Here is a 19,669-nt window from a genome sequence, read left to right on the forward strand (position 1 = left end):
CATCCGCTGGAATAACCACGACCCTTTACCAAAACATTTCCGGGTATATTTATGTTACCAGTAATCTTGGCAATATGACAACACACTGAAAAATATTTTATCCATTTTAGAAATTAAATTACTACTGCAACAAAATAAATGCTAATAAATAATATTTTCTTAAACTTTTATTTATGTAAATTTTATTTATAACTAATATTTATAACTAAGTATAACTGTTTCAAACCAAGAAAGTAGAAACAAAAAACCTTAAACTTTTGTCTATTATGTAATAGAAAACAATAACTAACCATAAGTTTGATATTTGAATGCAATAATAAATAATGTAACATAAAAATAAAATAATGATATTTAAATAAATATCTACTGCCATACAAACATGAACAATTATACAAAAATGCCAACTTAAAGCCTCACAGTAAATTGCAAAAGAAATTTAAATTTAAAACTTTACCAGGCCTTATTGTTCAGAGTGCTCTTCAGGAAATTAATTGCTCCTTCAGAAAGTCCCGGATAACAGCGTCCAAACTGGATCTTTCCTTTCCTGATGTTCCGATCTCTCTCCCAGTTCAGCTCTGAGTGGAACGGGTTGTCTGCGCTCAGCCTTATCGATCAGGGGAAGATCAGAAAATAAAACATTACATGTAATTGTCATTAAAAAGTTTTTAAAAACCCACTAAACCCTAATCCATATTTTCCATTAATAACAATTTGTACTTTGGTACACGCACACATCCCAATATGCAGATCAATCAATAATACCGCCCCTCTGCTGACGTTCAACCATATGCCTCCTTTCCACCTTCCACTATCAGCGGCACACTACTGCTGCTGCTGCATATCAGCCAATCAGCTCTCTCTCCTGCCCTGCCTCTAAACCCATACATCACCCAGTGCCCCTCCCACTAAGCCTTTTTAAAATTTGATCTGAGGGTGGGTTAGTGCCTCTTTAAGTGCTGTGAGAAGTAATAAAAACATTACACAGTGATAAATGCTTTACTGTTCCATTTTTTTGGAATGTGTTGCAGCCTGAAGTACAGGAATGGATGTATATTAATAAATGAGGTTAATCAGAATGCAGTTATTTGGGTTGACTGTGTTGTAATTTAAATCAACTTGATTTTTAAATTGTGTTAAACACTTTAAAATACATGACCAAATGAAACACTACTAAATGCCTTGTAATAACTCCTATTAAAATTCGTAAAAAAAATTCTACTGTAAAATAGCAATTTTAGAAATATGCAACAATATAAAAGTATTTCTTTACTTACATAATAAAAGCCAGAACACCGAGAGCCCAGATATCTGTAGCAGGTCCAACGCCCTGCTTCTCCAGGATCTCAGGAGCTTTAGGAAGGACAATGTAAACTGAGAAAAGGAAATCACAAATATAGAAAACATCCTTCATAAATCAATCAGGTTTCTAGTAATACTACACAGAAAACACCATACGTTCAGCATTAAAGCTCCACTGGGTAGGATTGAGATTTTGTGCTTGTGGGCTCCCCCTACAGTTGTAGAATGTAATAAATATTTCAGGCGGATTAGTTTCTCTTTCTCGTTTTCTGGCTTTTACAGACATATTCGGTCTTTTTCCAGCTTCTGCCAGAGTGTCTGTATGTTAGTTTGTAAAGAATGAACCAGTAGTCCTTGTAGAACTGTTAGAACTAAAGGTCGGAAAGCAGGTCGCAGTTCTCGCGAGCGTTGGTCGCACCCGCCCTGGAAAACTTGAAAGTCTGGTTTGGGCTTAGAGGAGCTCCGGCACAGACACGAGAGCACCGCTATTCCTCCTATTACACCTCAATGCAGTGCTGCAGTGAGTTTCAAGATGTAATTTCACATCTTTGTTGCTTTAAGGTGTAGGATGAGTTAATGTTGACTTTAAAACAAAAGAAACCAGAATGAATCATTAAGGCCTGGCCTGAAGGCTTAAATCACCTTTGCTGTCTGCTGTCTCTTTAATGTGCTCGATGTTGAGTGTCTGTCCTGGAGTAAAGGGCTGTGCAGAGCCCAGGTCCACGATCTTCACTACGCTGCGGTCGGTCACCAGCACGTTGTCAGACCGCAGGTCAAGGTGGATGATGTGGCGACCGTGAAGGTAATCCACCCCACTCAGGACCTGCCGCAAGAGCTCGCTCACATGCAGCTCCGCGTACACATCCCTATAGCAAAAACAACATGGATTATGGAAGAATTCATTAGAAGATTCATTTAAATGTAAATGGATGGATCACAGTGAGGGATATTCTGATAAGGTTATTTTTCCCTCTAATCTGATCCGAGTCTCTTAGAGCTGAGGGTCTGCTGACATGATACCAGTTCGATCTTTGTGTTTGTACCCACAGTTTAAATAAGATCCTGATTTATAACTTTTGTATTTATTATTTTTTATTACGTATTTCTAATTTTCTCCCATTTTTCTCCCAATGTATCTAAGCCAATTGTCTCACCCATTCAGTGGCTACTCAGCTGTATATCCTCAATCACTAGTGGTGCCACAACTAGACTAGCACATGCCTCCTCCGATACAAGTAAAGTCAGACAGCGCCTCTTTTTCATCACAGCGCACTAGGACGGGCAACAACTCGGTTCCGACATATCAGCTCACAGACGCTTTGTGCTGATCGACATCACCCTAGGAGTGATCAGGGGAAAGAACACTCCGCCATCTACTGTACCCACCCAGAAAGTGCAAGGCCAATTGTGCTCTCTCAGGGCTCTGGCAGCTGATGGCAAGCTGCATGACTGGGATTCAAACCAGTGATATCCCGATCATAGTGGCAGCGCTTTAGACTGCTGGACCACTCAGCTCTCCTTTTTTAATTACTGTTTTATAGTGTGTTTAATATCTTATAAATTTTCAATCTGACTAACCATTCACTTCCCAGTTCCTTAAAAACACTGCAGTTAGCTCACTTCACTGTGTGTATATTTGTCTGTGTGTGTACAGAGGTTGGACAATGAAACTGAAACACCTGTCATTTTAGTGTGGGAGGTTTCATGGCTAAATTAGAGCAGCCTGGTGACCAATCTTCATTAATTGCACATTATTGCACCAGTAAGAGCAGAGTGTGAAGGTTCAATTAGCAGGGAAAGAGCACAGTTTTGCTAAAAATATTGCAATGCACACAACATTATGCTATATGACATACCAGAGTTCAAAAGAGGACAAATTGTTAGTGCACGTCTTGCTGGCGCATCTGTGGCCAAGACAGCAAGTCTTTGTGATGTATCAAGAGCCACGGAATCCAGGGTAATGTAAGCATACCACCAAGAAGGATCCACCGCATCCAACAGGATTAACTGTGGACGCTGTAAGAGGAAGCTGCCTGAAAGGGATGTTCGGGTGCTAACCCGGATTGTATCCAAAAAACATAAAATCACGGCAGAATTCAATGTGCACCTCAACTCTCCTGTTTCCATCAGAACTGTCCGTCAGGACAATAAATTATTGTGGTCTAAAACCAGGTGTTTCAGTTTCATTGTCCAACCCCTGTAGTTTGTATACCAGATCGCTGGATCAGATCAGGACATCATCACTAGACACAAGAAAGTTCTCCTTATCCTCTAACTCTCACCTGTCGGCCAGGTTATAGAGGAGCTCTCGCCCCGAGCAGAGCTCTTCAATAAGCACCAGGCAGGATGGGGTGAGGATGGCAGCGTGAAGCTGGACCAGGTGCTGGTGGCTCAACCTCCGCAGAACCTGATACTCTCTCAGAACCAGCTGCCTCTGTTCGGATCTGTACGGGGTCAGCTTCGCCGCCAGCAGCCGAGAGCACCTGCTGTCCTCACACTGCACCACCACGCTGAAACGCCCCCTAGAGGAAACACAAGATAAAGATACGTTTTTCTGAAGTTAAATCTGCAGTGGATCAATCTCTCCTGTGTTTTGGGATTTTTTTTTGGGCTATTTTATACCTATTGATCTCAGACAGGAAGCTGTAAGATCTCTCCGAGCCCAGGCCTCCTGGAACAGTGATCTTAGACCCCACAGATTCCATCAGGACGAGAGGAGTGTGAGAGTCTTTAGAGAAAGAAGAAGTCATTATATAAGTCAAGGGTCACCAAATAGAGAAAGACAAAAAAATGACATATTGGCTTACCTTCATATGGGGCTGTCATAAAGGCAGGTGGTGAAGGATCGCTGAAGGGTCCGGACCCTGTTTTGTTGATGCAGGCCACTCGGAACACATAGCCCGGCCCTCTGGGTAGCGTATTGGCTACGTAGCAGCTATCTGTTACACTATCACACAATGTTCTCCACTCTCCACCTGCAAACCAAGGAGGATGATCAGTCAAAACAGTCAAAACAGGTCATGTCATGATTTTTATTTCTTCAGATCACTGAACTTGACTTGTTATTGAAGGTTTGAAGGTGTTTCAGTGGTAAACCAGGAGATTTCATCTGATAAAAAAATAACCCATCACATAAGGGTTAATACGTGGACCCTTAAAAAAGATTGTATCCTGCTTTTGTTGGAGTAACTGTGTCTCTGTTCAAAGAAGACTTCCTATTAATATTTCGAGCATTGCTGTGAGGATTTTAATGATTGCAATCAGAGCCTAGATTGTGGGGTCAGGATGTTGGATGATCACCACTCAACCTCATCCTCAACTCACCAACTCATTCCAAGAGTATTGGAGGTCCAGAAGACTATGTCGCTCTCTCTATAGTTTGAGAGTGGTCTCTCTTGGTGGATAGATGGAATTCTCTTCCTTTTAAATTGCATTGTGTTACTCCCATTTAGCACTTTTCCACCATAAGAACTTTGGTTTTTGAACCAGTTCCCTTCAGGTTTATAAGAACTGAAGTGTTTTTAGCAAAAGAGGCTGTGTTTCCACTGGTTTTAGTGGAACCGTCAAAATGTCACATCATACGTCATCAACAGAGGGCGTTGCACAGCAGTGGTGAACACAGTTCACGTGAAAGACTCTAGTATTCTTCGGTTCCCGCTGTGAACAAAGGTTCCTGGTTCTGGAAACCTACTTTTGTTGGTGGAAACGCAACGAATGGTTCAAAATTAGATTCGAGAACCAGAGCAGTGCTGGTTTCACGTCGTTGGAAAAGCACTAATTGTGATCTTGGTCAGCACAAGCAACTGGTGATGTATCCTGTGCTTTTCTTTGGGCATGTTGCATTACTGGCACTGGATTCTGATTTCACATGTATCAGAGGAGGCATTTGCTGGTCTTTACTCTTCTAGTGTTGGGAGCATTGTTAGTAATAAAGGGAGTGTACATGAACCGGGATTGGGTAATTTGCCATCCGAATTGGGAAGATATGAAATATATGGCCATATAAAATAAAAACATATATTGTACATATATGTGCAACATATATACAAACCTATTCAAACTTGGATATATAGACATATATGTCTGGTCCATAAAATATGTATGGTCATGTATGTAAAACTTCTTTTTGAAATATATGTCACACAAACCTAGACCATATCGTCGCTATCCAATGAATCTCCAAAACAGCAACTTCACAGGAGAGAGAAAAAACCTTGTAAACTTTCAATGGAAGCTAATATAAAAAGAGTTTATTTCAGGTCATTTTGAAGAGTTTCTATTGGTCCGTTCATCAGTAAATTGTGGCACAGTGTAAGGGAGAGTTTGTCTATTCAAATAATGTAGTAAACTAAAAATCGACAAAAATGGAGATAAATGTTTGTCATTGGACAGCGACGATATAGGCGTTAGTTATAGGACTGTACCAGTGTGCTCTTACCATTTACACTATGCTGTATGCAGTAAGCGACAGGATCACTGCATGGAACTGGCTTCCAGAACACCAGAGCTCCCCCACCAGCCAGCTGGATTATATCTGGTCTAGATGGCCTGACTGGCATTTCTAGAGAATCCATTAATACAACACATAAAGAGAACAACATTTTGATAAAAAAGAAGAACATAGACGAATATGTTACAGTGATTTTTTTTTTTTTGAGCAACCTCTTCAAAACCTCTGCGAACCTTTGCTCTTTTTGAAGCCTGGCACTTTGAGAGAGAAGAACTTGGGCTTTTTCTGAGGGCTTCCAGAGAATGGAGCTGATGGAAAGAAGTCTGATGAGACACTGGCTTTTTCTGGTGGAACAGGATTCTTCACAATTGGCCCTGATAAAGCAGAGAAAACAGACATCTGGATATACAGTACACTGGTGTGCTACATTTAGTAGGACATGAACTAATGTTGCTTTCCAAGACATTTGCAATGTCCTACGTAAGCTAAAGGAAACTGGATTGACCTGAACTGTTCTACACTGTGGGTGGTACTACTGGCCTTCTATGATGTATTTGCGTGATACACATGTTACACTGTGGATCGAAGAATGTCCTATGCATCTGGCATCTACTATCAGACTGGAATTCTTGCTGCCTTGCCATGACCAAGACTGCTGGTGTTCAACCTCACTCACAAGAAAACACCTCACAGCTTATGTGTGGTCAATCCTAAAGGCCTTGGCATATTTTATACGGAGACAATGTTCTTGTGGCTTTAGCGAACAATGTGACATAATTGCGGAGAACACGAACAGCCGTGGACATCACACAGGGGATTTGTTCGCCATGTTGTGCACATGAAAGCTGGGCAAACTCCACGACCAAAAACTCGTTAGCGGCCAAAAAGGTCATTAAAAAGGACCCGTGCCTAGAAAAGCATAGGAGACAGGCAATTCGAAGCCGCAGAAAGTATGCCAGCTCAAGAGCTTGTGAAAGCCCGCTCGACTTCGTGCAATGCTCACGAACTTCATTTCGCTGGAAGTATGCGGAGGCCTTAAGTTGTCCCCTGAGATAATACTTACTAATTTTCAAACTGATGTCCTACAACTACAACTTTTGTCATGTCAGTGAGGAACTGATGAGACACTGTGGTCATACCTCTTTTCTCCTCCTTGCCTTCTTTACTGGACTGTCTGGTGAACAGCTTAGTGATACTGGAGGCTGATGCCCTCATTTTCTTCCTCAAGCCCAGGAGAGGAGTCTTCTGCTGTGGCCGAGCCCCCTCCTCTTCCACCCTTTTCCCCGAGCCCTCTGCCTGGGAACTTGAGTGGCCAGTCCAGGACTGCCTTCGGAAGATCTTCAAGAGTCCAGCTTTGGCAGATTTGCCACTAGGAGGCTTGGCTTGAAGAACAGGAGCAGAAGCATGCCTTTGAAGGCCTTCTCCATTCTTCTCTGGGGCTACTGTTGAAGGACGTATTGGAACAGCGGAGGAGCTTCGTCTCAACGTAATATCGCTCTTGCTTGCACTTGCCTCATGCGTTCCTGAGCTTCGTCTGTGCCGTCTTGGTAGAGTTGGAAGGTGCTCTTGGCGAAGGGACCTCAGAACCCTCTCCATGTCTTCATCCTCAGAGTCCTGTAGGAGAGAACACTCAGAAGCCTTCCCAGAGGATGGAACGCCGAGTCGCTCCTCTGATTCATCGTATTCTCTGTGCCGTCTTTGTGAGATTGGAAGGTGGCTGGATGAGAGACCTTCAAAAGAGCCCAATCTGCTGGAAGCCTCAGAGTCATGATCTAGAAGAGAAGAACCTGTGAGACTCAATTGTGAGCCAGCTACGTTCTCCTCCTCCTCTCCATGCTGTGATTGGGTTTCATCTGTGCGAGTTGCTGAGATGATTGGCTGCTCACCCGTGGCAGTCCTGTGAATCTGTGGCGTCACCTTTGTCAAGGCCCCAGGAATCAGCCAAGGAAATGCTATTGAAGAGCGTCGTGATGTCCGTCTTTGTCTTGGTGGGATCTCTGGAGTTTCTTCTTCATCGGTGCACTCATTCTCATGACTTATCGCCTCAACGTCTTCGTCAACACCTCTCTGGTTCCTCTGCTTTGCAGAATCTTCAGAAGCAACACATGGCAACTGCGATTCCATGGTTCCCTCTAGGGTTTTGCCTTCTTCTTCATCGGTGGATCCATCCTCATGGTCTAAATCAATTCCTTCCTCGTCTTCACCTCCAAGCTTTGTCTTGTCCACTGAAGATGCTCGTCTTCTTGTGGATTCGTCCAATGACCTGCTCCTCCTCTTGGTGCGGACATTGGACTGAACGGGACCGACACCGCTGTCAAATGAGCTGGATTTCATCATGGCCGAATGCATCGACCCTCTTCTCTGGCCACGTCCAGCTGCCAAATCCGGAGATTCCTCCACATACTCTATAAGTGGCTCGTTCAGCCTTCCGGATAGGCTGGAGCGAAGCGGCTTACGCCCTCTCTCCACTTTCTTGCCGTGGTGTTTGTCTCTGAGCATCATGTGACGAGCAGATATGGGGGAAAGCTGCTGGGAGCTGCAGTAGAAGGTGCTCTTGATCAGATGGCCACGAGGGATTGGGGTTCCAGGGTCCAAGCTCTCATCTTGTTCGTTCTCCTTGCTGTGGCCCAGAACTGTACTTCTTGGGACAACACTGTGCAAAATTTATCAATTATTTAACAATGTAGCACTATACAACAAGCAAGCATAGAATTACTTTTTGACCACTTCCTTGTTTCTACACTCATTATCTCATTATTTTTCAGTGCCAATGAGCAAATAGGACACGTTGTAGTTATATGATTACCCTCCTTTCACCCTGTTCCTCAGTCAGGACTTAACAGGTCCATTTCACAGAGCAGCTATTATTTGGATGGTTTGTTATCCATTCTCAGCACTGCATTGACATGGTGAAAAAGACACAGCAGTGCTGCTGGAGTTTTTAAACAAGTCTACCAACAGTTTCCTGTGGGCAGCATTCTGTGGACCACTGATGAAGGTCTAGAACAGGGGTCTAAAACATCTGGCTCGTGGGTTGTTTGAAATATAATTAATGATGATAAAAATAAATAAATAAATAAGTATAATGCTTCTCTGGTGAGCTTTTGTTTACATCCCTAACCTGTCTCTCTGTCATGACTTTAGCTTCCGCTCGTTCTCATTTTTCCACCCATTCTTGGGCTCCCTATTCCTTATAAGGGCGTTTTTTTCCCGGTCATGTCCCAATTTATTGGTCCCAAGTGTATTGGACCACAACCTTGACGACACGGGTTCAATTCCGCGTGAGGAGCGGTGTTTATTTATTTATTTTTCTTTTCTTCTTTGGTTTACCTGCTTAGAATTCAACTGTTCTGCAATTGGGTTCAACAACCCTCTGGGCTGGAGAGCTACTAGTCTGTATACATACCTGGTATAGTTGGGCTGATTCTGATTCTCAGTGCTCTCCGGCTCTGGAGTCAGTGTCGGAGTCTCAGTGGACGTCCTGCTTATGGGAATCACGACCATGCCCCTGTGAGTTAGCTCCTCCACCTTTATACCTTCCTCTTCATTTCTTTCTAAACCAGAGGTTCTCTCAGGCAGACGAGCGTATGGGTCATACTCTTCCTCTTCCTCACTTTCCATGCCCTCCTCTTCCTCCTGACTGGCATGCTGGAAGAAGCCCCAGGCGTCGGCCTCGTCATACTCGGAGGAGGAGGTGCTGCTGAGGGAGGTGCTGCTGGGCTCGTGAGGGTCTCGAGGGGTTGTGACAGAAACATCACGCAGGGGAGCTTCCAGGAGCTCGGGGATCGGTCGCAGAGTCAGGACTGATCCCAGACATGTGAGAGAGCGCTGGAGGAGAGAGACGGAGAGTAATAGGAGAGGACAGCAGGAAGAAGGAAGGTGAGTAGAAGAGTATAACAATATAACATTTTATATAAGAGCAAAAAAATCCTATATATTTTTTAAATATATTCACCTGCCATTTCCGTCTAGAGATGAAAGATTTCAGATTCTTTGTATCAATGCTGTTAAGTTCTTCAGATTGCTCCTTAAAATAATGAAAAAATGTCAATTTAATATAATAATAGAAGCACAAACAATGCAAAAATACTATATGTGCAAAAGTATTGGGACACTGGCTCACTAAATATATATATATTTATATATACGATATATAAATATATATATATATATACGACTCTTATTGGTATAGAACAGTTTAGTGACCCAGATTAGGAATTGAACCCCATTCTCCAACATTACGTGGTAGCTCACTGACATGCAGCGATGTTATCCACTGTCTCACACAAACCACATCCTGATTTTTTTGGAGTACCTGCCTCTATTGTCGCGACTACCAATCAGAAAGCAGGTTTTGCACATTCCCTTGAAACTGCACCTCTGACTTTGGTTCCCACTAAAGATTTGTTCCTATTAATAAACAAAGTTAATGGCTAGTAAAGCATTTTAGTCTTATTTTCAAGATGTTTTTAACTCAAAAAAGAGAGAATGCTGATTATGTAAGCTTTTTCTGAGTAAATTAAGTTTTTTTTAATTATGTCAAAGCTTTTTGCCAGGTTGTGAACCTTTAGTGAATAAGTAAAGCCCAATTTAAAGTTTATAATGGTTTATACTGGAGAAAAGGACAATTTGAACAGTTTGGTGTGTTTTAAGCACTAAAATATACTGGAGCTAACCTGAAACCACTCATGACTCAGACCCTCTGATGCTGATGGTCTCATCCTGGTGAGAAAGAAACATTTACATTTATCACAGAAATGTATTAATTATGCTTATACATACTTATACTAAATATAAAGAGACAGATCTACTGAATCTTACTCTGGGTCCGCCTGTAACACTGCATGGAGGAAATCCAGGGCCTGGTCACTCCTGCTGGTGAGTTCTGGAGTATCCCAGTATACCACTGCTTCTGCCACCTTCATCAGGGTGGCACGATCATTCTCCCCAAAGAACGGACAGTGACCCGTCAGACTGTCGAGATGAAACCAGAGAAAATAAGTGCAGTTACAGTTTTACAGATAAAGTTAACCAAAAATATTACAATTTACATTTAGTTGACATTTAGTAAACACTTTCATCGCAGACAGAATCAGGAATGAAACTCTTATAAAAAAGGTATCATCAAGTTAAGGCACTTCTAATGACAAATCAATCCAGAACAGAGACTGTAAAAAAGATGGACGCCGTGTCGCCGTTCCATTTCATTCAATGAAAATGAAGGCAAAATCTTTCGCCATGTTGGCGATGCTGAAACCCGAGTCTGAGGCGCAGTAGAGACGAGAGGAGGGAGAAAGACTGTGGAGAGACAGCCTACTCATTTAAATAACCCCGCCCCTGAGAGCTGCCTCTACAGAGCTCACACAGTCTATGGTTCCGTGTAAGCAGAGGTTACACTAGCTGTTGCATTTAAATAATGGAGGTAGAATTACAGTATATTAGAAAAAAACGTGATTGAATGTTGTCTGTTTTGCCATTGAAACCTATGGGGATGGGTGGGGTTACACAGCTTTCTGCAACCAAACAGCAGGGGGTGCCCGACCTGTGGTGGCTTCAATTTTAAGAGACGATGCTCTGTCCAGCTATACACAGTCTATGATCCAGAGACACAATGCATAGTTCATAGAGGTAATTAATGGTCTTAAATATTGAAGTCAAACATTTTTCTTGTTAAGACTTGAGACTTTGTCATTACAGTGCTTTTCGTTCTTACCACAAGTATGAAACAACACCCACAGACCTGAAATAAACAAACACAAGTCATTGTAGAGTTACAGAAATACTCCATGGGTTTTAATGAATAATAGATGACAATGCTATATATTACTATATCACATACATTACATGAAATTCCCCTAGAAAACAGAATAAAACAGAGAAAAGTCAAAGCACCAGATATCTGTGGCTGGGCTCACTGGTTCCTGATGCACAATTTCAGGGGCGACAAATTCAGGGGTTCCGAAGACGCTATACTGGTGCCTGGAAACATCGATCTCCTGGCAGAAGCCGAAATCACAGATTTTAATCTCTTCTCTGTCCGGCGACACAATCAGGATATTGTCCGTCTGCAGTTTACAGGAAGTAAAGGCAAAAGATGAACATCCATAAATAGGAATATAAAACAGCAGAACACAATTTTCTTTTTGACAATAAGTTGAACTAGATGTTCTCAAGCAATGACCAAATCACCAAACTCTGACTATACTTAAAGGCTCTGTTACACAAAGCTTCTTGTGCAGCTCCACCAAAGTTTCATAGTGCAGTAGCAGCATCCAATCTAAATAAATATACAACTGCGACATGACGTTGCTTTACAAGCAGCAAAAATGAGTGTTTAACATTTTCACATTAAAAAAAATTAAACATCCTTCATTCAGATGCATCCTTCTTCATTATTGAAGTCACTTAAAATATAATAACTTGCAGTACTAAAAAGAATAACTGATTGTAATTGACGTACTTTGATGTCGAGATGTAGGACGTTCATGCTGTGAATGTATCCAACCCCCTCCAGAATCTGCTGAATGTACATCCGAACCTAATACAAAAAAAAACAACACACAATACATAAAGCACAATAACTTAAAGTGTATTATTTTGTTTCTAAGCTAAAAGCAGAAGCATTTCTGAGGGAATAAGGGGTAAAATATTGTGTTTAATGGTACCACTGTATTGGAACGATCATCTCTGCTAAGCCTAATATATTCATTCTAAAAACTGGGGTGTCGAGTCGCTTCTCAGTTTCCTGTGAGCACACTCTCACTGCTTTTCAACTCTTTGGCTCGTTTTCTTGGCTACAAATGCACAGCGGCTGGTGGAGCATTGGAGACTTCAGAAGGGCTCAATTACCCATAGTAAAAAAAAAAGTGTGTTGTTGAAGTGAAGTTTCTTACTGAGCACACTCTCTCTCTCTGACTGAACATAACCTGGAATCGGATTCATCTACTCTGAAAGGAGATCGCATCACACCCGCCGAGTTTAAAATGATTCTTCCGCATGCTCGGTGCAATTACCCATTCTCACTAGAGAGAGCCCTAAATCCCTCAGATCCTAAAACTTAAAAATTGTAAAAAATATATATATATTGCAAAAAAAAAAAAAGAAATTCACTAAATAAAGAAGCCCCTCGTAATTGAGTCTAATTGTGCTTCCTATAGTGGTATTATACATGCAATGACTTATTATTCTCTATAAATGTTTTATTTATTACCTCTCTCTCTGTGACTGAGCCCTTTAGCAGCAGATGATCCAGTAAGCCTTGAGAAGAGCAGCTGTAAAAAAACAGCCAACGCAATTACTGTAAACAATTCATTTTATATCAATATTCAACTTATGAGTGTAAAAAAAAAAAAAAAAAAAAATATTGCAATACAGTTCTGTGATGAGGACGAGGGTCCGACGTGTGCAGAAGAAGTCCAGCAGACAGGCCACTCTGCAGTGGGCCAGCCGGGAGAGCAGGTCCCTCTCCTGGAAGGCCCTGGTTCTGGTGCTGCTTCTCAAAGGGATGAACTTAGCAGCAAATACCTCCCCACTCGCCCGGTGGGTCACTCTCTTCACCACACCGAAGGTGCCCCTACAGACCACCCAGGAGGGAGTGGATAGGAACATTAGTGAATTAAGAATTCACAATCATCAGTACATCACATTCACATGTGACAGAAATGAGTGCAACTTAAAGTACCTAAAAGCTGAATTATAATATATAAATAAGTTCTTATTCATTAAGTTTTAAGAGTTGAGAAATCAATATTTGGTGGAATAACCCTGGTTTTTAATCACAGTTTTCAAGCATTTTTGGATGTTCTCCTCCACCAGTCTTACACGGTGCTTTTGGATAACATTATACTACTCACTCCAAGTGCAAAAATTCAAGCAGTTCAGCTTGGTTTGATTGCTTGTGATCATCCATCTTCTTCTTAATTATATACCAGAGTTTTTCAATTTGATAAAATCATAGAAACTCATCATTTTAAGTGGTCTCTTGTTTTTTTTCCAGAGCTGTATATATGTTTTTTAAAGGTTGTTTTAATTGTTTATTTGTTTGTGCCACTGGTTACCTACAGCTATTCGTGCTTTTCCAGTGGTCTCCAACCGCGTTTCTAAGAGCAAACTTCCTGGAGACTCATTGTTGTTTTATTTATGAACTACTGACAACTAATAAAAATATTGTCATTTGGAGCATGTATTTGCAGAAAATGAGAAATGGTCACAATAATAAAAAAAGCAGTGCTTTAAGACCTCAAATAATGCAAAATAATGCAAGATAGATGGTCACAAGCAAAAAAGAAAGCTGAACTGCTTGAGTTTTTGCATCAGGGGAGGCATAAGGTCACCCAAAAGCAGTGAGTAAGACTGGTGGAGGAGAACATGCCAAGTTGCATGAAAGCTGTGATTAAAACCAGGGTTATTCCATCAAATATTGATTGTTAAACTCTTAAACCTTTAGTATTTTTGTTTTTAAATGAATATAAATCTGCAATATTTAAGGTCTAAAGGCGCTGCATCTTTTCTTTTAGGCTTTTCTCATTTTCTGTAAATCTATTATTTAAATGAGAATATTTTTATTTGGAATTAGGAAGAAATGTTGTCAGTAGTTTATAGAATAATAAAAAAAAAAGTTCATTTTACTCAAACATATAGCTTTAAATAGTAAAACAAGAGAAACTGAGAATTTTTTAAGTGGTCTTGTAATTGGTTTCAGAGCTATATTTAAAGTTTTTATATAAGAAATGTTTTTTATAAGTAAGACAACTGATGTCACCTCCCAATCTCATCATGAACATCATAAACGGAGTGAAGCTTCCTTCTTCTCCCCACCTCCACCTCCCTCTCCTGCTCCTCCTCAAACTCCTCCAGACCTGAAAAGGAGATACCCAATCGATATGTAAATGAATCTGTACACACTGTGAGGTGTTATACTGTGAGAGAGGAGTGAGGTTAAACACTGGACAGTGTGCTCATGGTAAGATGACGTGAATTATGGGAATTATTGGAGTTGGAGTGAGGTCTGATAATGGGTATAGATAGATGGATGTAAATTTTATTTCAGAAGTTGAGCAGGTTTCACATGTGTTCCGGGAATAAGTCTTAGAAGGCTAATATTACCCCCCCCCCCCACCCCCCCAGTGGACAGCGCAGTGGGTGGAAATGATTGTGACCAGCGGTGTCATTGTGAACAGTCATTGTGAACTCTGCCACATTCAATCCAGAAGACCCAACACACACACATATATATCCCACAGGTCAGTGCAGCGTTCTTTGGCTTTCATGCAATACAGTATGATTAAAGAATGTACTCTCTCAAAAGAAACTGATCCTCTGGCCTCCTGTCAGTCAGAACTAAGATGCTCACCTGTCTCCACCGTGAGCTGGGCGTGGCAGGAGGCGTGTCCTGAGCTGTTAGTGGCTGTACAGGTGTATGTGCCACAGTCAGAGACGTCCACATCCAGCAGAGTGAGAGAGCAGCGGGCTCCATTCTGGACCAACTCAGTGTGATCATCATCAGGAATGAGCTCCACACCATCCTACAGACACAGAAAACAAAGAGGAGGGAGAGGGTGTGGTCTGACTTTAAGATAAAGTGGGGTTTATTTGTGCAGACGCAACGCGTGTCACAATGCTCTTTGCTACCTTACACCTCATCAACAGTCTCATACAGCCTAAACCGTTAAAATGACTTCAGAGTTTAGGAATAAATCTACAGTGATAAAATAAAGATCTCACACAGGTCAGACCAGGGAAAGACACTCACAGATAAAATGACAGAGTTTATTACAAAACGGACTAGGCTTATAAGAATTGTGAGGGACAGGCAGGGGTGGTAACAGAAATGTACACAACAACGAGGTAGGCAAAACAATGAAACGTGTCATAGAAGAGCTAAAAAAATAGATTCAATACTGAGCAACTGAGCAAACAGAGAGGTATGTATACTTGGGAAGGCAGGTGGAGCCAATTAGTAACTCGGAGAGCGGGAAAATCATAGCATCATGGGATCAGTGGAGTTAGGGAAGTCCTGTGTGGATGCATGCTGGGAAGTTGAGTCTTTCTAGCACATGTCAGAGTCTTGAGCAGGCAGACTGACTGTGTCATTGGCAATAGATGATCCTGTATGAATCCTTAAAGTACTATATTGTTCATAGTTGTAATCAAATGAGTTACTGGATGTTTTATAAAAAAAATATTTATTGCTTTTCAGTAGTTACTAAATTATTAACGGCATATGCAACTAAAAGATCACAAATACGTCCCTGAATGATTCACATCAGTAGTTACTGAATGTTTTACAGTAGTAGTTACTCAATGACAAATTCCAAAAAAAAAAAAAAAAAAAAAAAACTCAACGATTTATAATTCAAGACTGTATTTTAAAGGGTTTTAAAGACAAACTTATCATCAAAGGTATCCTGAACTTCAGCGAATATGATTATAGTTAAAAATCTTAATTATTTACTTACTAGTTAACAAACTGTCACAGTTTTAGTGCAACTGACTGTGGTTAAAATAAAGTACATGTGTTTACTACCTTGTACCACCTGATTTCTGGGATGGGCTGTCCGGTAATGACAGCAGAGAAAGCTGCAGGTTGGCCAGGTCTTACACACAGGTCCTCCATAGCCACCTGTACCTCAGGAGGATCTGAAGAAACACAATCACATTTAGGCTGAGGTTGTATATGAGTAATAATGTCAATTATTATTAAAATATAGCCTATTTATGATACTGTATATTACAATATATTATTAATCTTATGTGCGGTTTTCTTTATTGTGCTGACCTGTGTATTCCTCTGTCTGCCTGGACTCCACTGGCGTCTCTTCCTCTGGTAGGTCAGCTTGTCTCCTCTTTGCCTCCTGAGTGCTGTCAGGTTGTGTATCACTGGAACTGCCCACAGGTCTGCAGAACAACACACCAGTTAATAATTAATAATGTCTTCAGTACTCATCTGATGATCACTGACTGAATGGTATGAGCTGGTTGTATTGGCCCATTGATGTACTGGGTGTCCAGTGTGAACAAATGTGGACTCACTCTTTGGCGGGTTCAGACTGAAAGAACATTTGGAACAGGTTCTTGAACATAGCGCTGGACCAGCCCTCTGATTCCGGCTCTGTGTCCGAAAAGAGGGACAATAAGCATATTGTAGAACAAGTCCAAGCACTTTGATACTATGTGCAGTTATTCTACCTACATATCTGCTTTTCTAGAAACCTGCCTATCTACCTTAGTACCTATGATCCTACCTATCTATTTACCTATCTACCTTCCTACCTATCTATCTACTTATCTACCTTCTTACCTATCTATATACCTTTCTACCTTCCTACCTTTCTATCTACCTTCCGACCTATCTATCTACTTATCTACCTTTCTACCTATCTACCTTCCTACCTTTCTATCTGCTTTCCTACCTTTATACCTATCTACCTTCCTACCTTTCTATCTACCTTCCTACCTTTCTATCTGCCTTCCTACCTATCTATCTACCTATCTACCTTCCTACCTATCTATCTACATTCCTACCTATCTATATACCTACCTTTCAATTACTTCTTGACCAAAATAATAATAATAATAATAATAATAATAATAATAATAATAATAATAATAATAATGTAATATAGAGTTTTACATGTAGACAGACACACTGTGGATATATATATATATATATATATATATATATATATATATATATATATATATATATATATATATATATATATATATATATATATATATATATACATACAGTCATGGGCAAAACTGTTGGCACCACTGACTTTTTTTTTCCAAAAAAGAAATAATTTCTCCCAGAAAATTATTGCAATTACACATTATTGTATATGTGTTAAAAAACTATGAACCTTGTAACCTTGAGACTGTTAATATTTTTCCTCAATTTTGCTTCTCAAGCCCTCCAACAGTTCATTTCTTATCTTACTGTTCTCCATGCTTAGTGTAGCCCAGAGACACAAATGCAACTTCTCTCCCTTTTCTCTGGTTTCAGGTGGAATTTTTATATTGCTCACTTCATTTACTTGTTGAGAATTAAATTAAATATATTTAGTATTTTTTATTTCTGTTGCTGATGTTCTTCCAATACACACAAAGTAAACAAAAATAGGGGGTTAACACTTTTGGCCATGACTGTAGCTGTGACTAGGGGCTTCTGTAAACTACTGTATTTGTATTTATTTGGCCAAAAAACAGGAAACGCTTACCTTATTAAATCAGGAAAAAACAGCATGTGTATGCAACTATAGATGACTGTGATTTCCTTTATAAACATGTATATATAGACTCAACACAACAGCTGGGTCCAAGCACATAACCAGGTCTGGAGATTAGCAAACAAGGGATGGTTTATGAAAGAGAGAGAGAGAGAGAGAGAAAAAGAAAGAAAGAGAGAGAGAAAGAGAGAGCAACAAAGAGAGAGACAAACATAGAGAGAGCAACAGAGAGAGAGAGAGACAAAGAAAGTGACTGAGAGAGAGAACAGAGAGAGAAACAGAAAGAAAAAGAGCAACAGAGATAAACAGAATGAAAGAGAGAAACAGAAAGAAAGAGAGAGCAACAGAGATAATGACAGAGAGAGAAACAGAGAGGTGAAAACAGAGAGAGAGAAACAGAGAGATGGGGAGAAAGAAACAGATAGAGAAACAAAAAGAAAGAGAGTGAGAAACAGAGAGAGCAAGTGATAGAAAGAGAGTGAGAACAACAGAGAGAGAAAGTGAGAAAGAGAGAGTGACAGAGAGCGAGAAACAGAGAGAGAGCAACAGAGACACAAAACGACAGAAAGAGAAAGAGCGACAAAAAGAGAAAGTGACAGAGAAAGAGGGAAACAGATAGAGAGAGAAAAACAGAGAGAGAAACAAAGATAAAGAGAGACAGAGAGAGAGAGAGATCTGCATGCGGCGTGGGGGGTCACCTCTGTCGTTGTGATGGCACTTACATGAGGATGGCTCTGATTGGATGTTTAATCTCCTGCTCTGGGACTGATAAAGGAAGTGGGATGGAGAGAATGGGGTTAAACAGAAGTGTGGATGAACATGATTGACAGGCCTTCAAAAGCCACTGATGAGCTTCTTGCATGACATCAGTGACGTGGAATGTTTTACAGATGACATTTTAATCACATGATAGAAAGACTCATTAACACGGTATACATCCAACTGTGATGCAGATGATGACATCATACTGAAATGTGTGAGGTGATGCACTGAGATGTGTGTGTTGAGATGAGGAGATGGAAGATATGATGATCATGAATGATGCCTGTATGGATATCGAATATGCTCTTATAAAAAAAAGGATTTCAATTGTAGAGACAAGGATGTGGTCATAATGTTATGTTTTTTCTGTGCATTCTGGCCAATATCTCTATTAATTAATTAATTTAGCAACAAGACGATACTGTACATAGATAACAAACCACACTATATGTCTAAATGTTTGTAGACTCCATAATTAATGAAGGCTAAATCGATAATTAAGGCAGAAAAGTTGCTTTGCTAAATTTCAGACCCACTGAAATTAATATACAGCTCTGGAAAAAATTAAAAGACCACTTCAGTTTCTGAATCAGAGTCTCTGATTTTGCTATTTATAGGTATATATTTGAGTACAATTAATATTGTTGTTTTATTCTATAAACTACAGACAACATTTCTCCCAAATTCCAAATAAAAATAATGTCATTTAGAGCATTTATTTGAAGAAAATGAGAAATGGCTGAAATAACGAAAAAGATGCAGAGCTTTCAGACCTCAAATAATGTAAAGAAAACAAGTTCATATTCACAAAGTTCGGAGTTCAGAAATCAATATTTAGTGGAATAACCCTGCTTTTTTTCACAGTTTTCATGCATCTTGGCATGAACTCATGTTCTCCTCCACCAGTCTTACACACTGCTTTTGGATA

At 40.4% G+C, this 19,669-nt stretch overlaps 1 protein-coding gene across 1 annotated transcript in view; it reads right to left on the minus strand.

The window, feature by feature from the left end:
* The window catches only part of obscna (obscurin, cytoskeletal calmodulin and titin-interacting RhoGEF a), an 82,724-nt gene that overhangs the window by 2,687 nt on the left and 60,368 nt on the right, over nucleotides 1-19,669 (minus strand). Inside the window, exons 49-71 of the mRNA XM_049486018.1 lie at nucleotides 16,781-16,917; nucleotides 16,527-16,645; nucleotides 16,275-16,387; nucleotides 15,102-15,273; nucleotides 14,511-14,607; nucleotides 13,122-13,322; nucleotides 12,960-13,020; nucleotides 12,210-12,287; nucleotides 11,642-11,814; nucleotides 11,463-11,489; nucleotides 10,571-10,723; nucleotides 10,426-10,471; nucleotides 9,705-9,776; nucleotides 9,156-9,577; nucleotides 6,889-8,402; nucleotides 5,983-6,123; nucleotides 5,738-5,860; nucleotides 4,107-4,274; nucleotides 3,922-4,027; nucleotides 3,582-3,821; nucleotides 1,942-2,165; nucleotides 1,275-1,371; nucleotides 455-604 (exon numbers count right to left, since the gene is read on the minus strand). Of these exons, the coding sequence (XP_049341975.1) occupies nucleotides 455-604; nucleotides 1,275-1,371; nucleotides 1,942-2,165; nucleotides 3,582-3,821; nucleotides 3,922-4,027; nucleotides 4,107-4,274; nucleotides 5,738-5,860; nucleotides 5,983-6,123; nucleotides 6,889-8,402; nucleotides 9,156-9,577; nucleotides 9,705-9,776; nucleotides 10,426-10,471; nucleotides 10,571-10,723; nucleotides 11,463-11,489; nucleotides 11,642-11,814; nucleotides 12,210-12,287; nucleotides 12,960-13,020; nucleotides 13,122-13,322; nucleotides 14,511-14,607; nucleotides 15,102-15,273; nucleotides 16,275-16,387; nucleotides 16,527-16,645; nucleotides 16,781-16,917 (4,634 nt within the window). The remainder of the gene's footprint in view (nucleotides 1-454; nucleotides 605-1,274; nucleotides 1,372-1,941; nucleotides 2,166-3,581; nucleotides 3,822-3,921; nucleotides 4,028-4,106; nucleotides 4,275-5,737; nucleotides 5,861-5,982; nucleotides 6,124-6,888; nucleotides 8,403-9,155; nucleotides 9,578-9,704; nucleotides 9,777-10,425; nucleotides 10,472-10,570; nucleotides 10,724-11,462; nucleotides 11,490-11,641; nucleotides 11,815-12,209; nucleotides 12,288-12,959; nucleotides 13,021-13,121; nucleotides 13,323-14,510; nucleotides 14,608-15,101; nucleotides 15,274-16,274; nucleotides 16,388-16,526; nucleotides 16,646-16,780; nucleotides 16,918-19,669) is intronic.

The sequence above is a fragment of the Astyanax mexicanus genome, chromosome 12, assembly GCF_023375975.1.
Source record: "Astyanax mexicanus isolate ESR-SI-001 chromosome 12, AstMex3_surface, whole genome shotgun sequence".
Taxonomy (NCBI): Eukaryota; Metazoa; Chordata; class Actinopteri; order Characiformes; family Acestrorhamphidae; genus Astyanax; species Astyanax mexicanus.